The sequence below is a fragment of the Atta colombica genome, unplaced genomic scaffold, assembly GCF_001594045.1.
Source record: "Atta colombica isolate Treedump-2 unplaced genomic scaffold, Acol1.0 scaffold38, whole genome shotgun sequence".
NCBI lineage: Eukaryota > Metazoa > Arthropoda > Insecta > Hymenoptera > Formicidae > Atta > Atta colombica.
This window is the reverse complement of record NW_017259490.1, coordinates 2,552,714-2,555,366: the sequence shown is the minus strand read 5'-3', so window position 1 is coordinate 2,555,366 and position 2,653 is coordinate 2,552,714. Positions and strand designations below refer to the sequence as shown.

General features: G+C 31.5%; 1 protein-coding gene across 3 annotated transcripts in view; it reads left to right on the top strand.

Moving 5' to 3' along the window:
• LOC108691040 (protein FAM76A) overlaps window positions 1-2,653 on the top strand; it is a 66,122-nt gene that overhangs the window by 3,619 nt on the left and 59,850 nt on the right. For 2 of the 3 annotated variants that reach the window (XM_018198664.1, XM_018198663.1), the window contains exons 4-6: window positions 589-725; window positions 891-1,134; window positions 1,208-1,445. In XM_018198664.1, the coding sequence (XP_018054153.1) occupies window positions 589-725; window positions 891-1,134; window positions 1,208-1,441 (615 nt within the window). In that variant the 3' untranslated portion in view covers window positions 1,442-1,445. Of the gene's footprint in view, window positions 1-588; window positions 726-890; window positions 1,135-1,207; window positions 1,446-1,601; window positions 1,864-2,653 lie in introns of those variants that run through there. The other variant, XM_018198662.1, reaches the window with a different exon arrangement.

Genomic DNA, 2,653 nt, shown 5'->3' with positions numbered 1-2,653 from the left:
TATATATATATATAAACCAGATTTTATATTGAAATCTATTATCTTCTTCTAATATCGTTTTTCTTTTTTTTTTTCTTGCGTTGAAACAACTCACTCCTACTCCTCTGAAAATACATATGACTACATATAAATACATATGATTACATTTCCTAAATCTCACATATGAATTACTGTAATGCGATTACATTTTTATTTTTTAGATTTTAGAGTTTAATGCTCGAAGTATTCGTTAAATAATAAATATGTCCCATGAAAAGATTACGTATAAGACAAAATATATGATAAATTTTTAGTGAGTTATATAAAAATACATATATTTTTTCATAAAAAACTATGAATACAACACTTTGTGATCTGAATACTCTTCTTCTGAATAATCGATAGTAACTGTGTATCTTGATTTGCTACAATATTTTCCGAGTCCATATATTTGACTTCCTGTCACGACTTCTTTTCTTTTTTTAGAGAGCGAATAAGCATCAAGTATAATTTCTACAACTAAGACCTTGCTCTCTTGTTGGTACATGGTAATGAATTTACTCTATCGCAATGCTATTTAATCGGTTACGGTGATGTTTTGGTTTTTAGGTGGATGGCAAGTTGTTATGTTGGCTGTGTACACTGTCGTATAAACGAGCGTTGGCGAGGACAAAGCAATCAAATGCAGAAAGAAGAGCGCATATGAAATTGGCGCAACAGCGGGCTGCGAAGCACAAAGAACAAAAGTAATTATCCAAATTTGTAATATTACAAGGTAACTCTGTGCTCGGTAGCTTTAATATTATGGGTACACCACAACTTTTCAGAACATGTTTCATGCGAAGTGTAATATTAAACACACGTTTTAAATTGTATTCGAATTAATTACATGTCTCACATTTTTCTTATAGACTAAAGGGCCACAATAAAAGACCACACAGAGTTGATGTAACAAAGCTGCCGCCACAGTCAGAAGGCGGAGATACAAATGGTCCTATTCCTGCGAAAGCAGCGCGGATGGCCGGCGTGCACGATCCTCACGATCCGAATAGTTCGGATCACGTGGTAGCGGTTACACAACTCAAAGAGAAGATAGCGAATCTTCAAAAACAAATCAGCATAAAAGAGAGCCAATTATTAGCAAAAGATAGACAAGTGAGTAGATTTTCCGGAAATTTTTTGATAAACGATAAAACAGACATATACATGATTGACATTTTGATTACAGATCACTGAACTCAAGGCAAAAAACTTTACGTCCGAAACGGAACTTCGCAATAAAATGAAAGCATCGGAGAAAGAGTATGAAACAAAAATTTCTAACATGCAGCACAAGATATCTAGTTTATTGAAAGAAGTAGCATCATTATCGAAAACGTCCAAGCGAGGTGATAGAGTGGCTGCTACCAAGACGGAAGCTGGGACCAACAGTGGGAGTGGAACAGACAGCCCTGTACCTTGATAAAGTAGGTATATTTGATTTCCATCGTCGTCTTCAGGATTCGCATTTTAATGACGTATTAAACAAAATCGTGATAGCGATTTACGAAATATATGAATGAAATTTCGTCATCTGATATCGTTTATAAATGAAAAGTTCCTTTTTTCCGTATTGTTTCCAGAGAATTGGTTAGCTGTGACAACATACTCAAATGATTGTACCCGTGTAAATCATGTGATTATGCATATAGTTAATTGTTTTCATTAACAAGGCAAAATTGTATTATTTTTCTAATTACTATAGGAATGTATATTATTCTCTCAATATCCAAGAAAGATCGTACTAGTATCTCCGTTTAGGGGAGATCGATTACGAGTGTATAATTTATACATGATAATTTAAAGATACACTGTTAAAAATATGAAATTTCATATACTTTTAAGATAGACAAGTTGAATTTAATTTTATAATATTAAATTTCATGAATTACATTTTTTTATATATTTCTAACTGAAAAGTATATTTGTGTAAATGCTTATGAAATTTATGTACTTTCCATAAAATTTTATTGTGGATTTGCTAAAATTTAATGCACATATTCATTAATTATTTAAATGTAATTTAATTTTCAGTTAAATCATTTCGATACTTTTCAACAGCTTTTCATAACAAGTTTCTTTACATGTACTTCAATTCATAATGAAATTTCTAACAGTGTAGCTTTCTTCCTTTTTACTTTTCGGCGACTACCAGTTTTATGCGATTTGTTCGTCGAAGGTATCGATTTTTATAGCAAAAGACTAGTGAAATTTAAATAATACAAATTAAATCTTTCTTTTTGCCATGAAGTAATGCAAATTTATTGTGGAAACTTTGAGGCAAATTCGGATTGATTGTAGACGTATGTGGAAACAATAAGTGACAGCTGTGGCATTTTATTATTTATGATGATAATGTAAATGATAACTGAATCAGGATACAATGATCTGTAGATCAATTTACAATAAAAGCTGAAAAACTTATTGTCCTATGGTTCCATATATCCAGTTGATGTCCATATTTACGTCGTTCGTTATTTTTTCCCCCTCGTGTATGATCGTTATTTAACGTGATTTCTGTGTCACTTCGTTATAATGATATCGAATTTTATATAACAAGATATGTAGGTATGGTAGTGATATGTGCATATAAATATCCAACAGCCATATATTTATTCTTTATTTTAAGAAACAA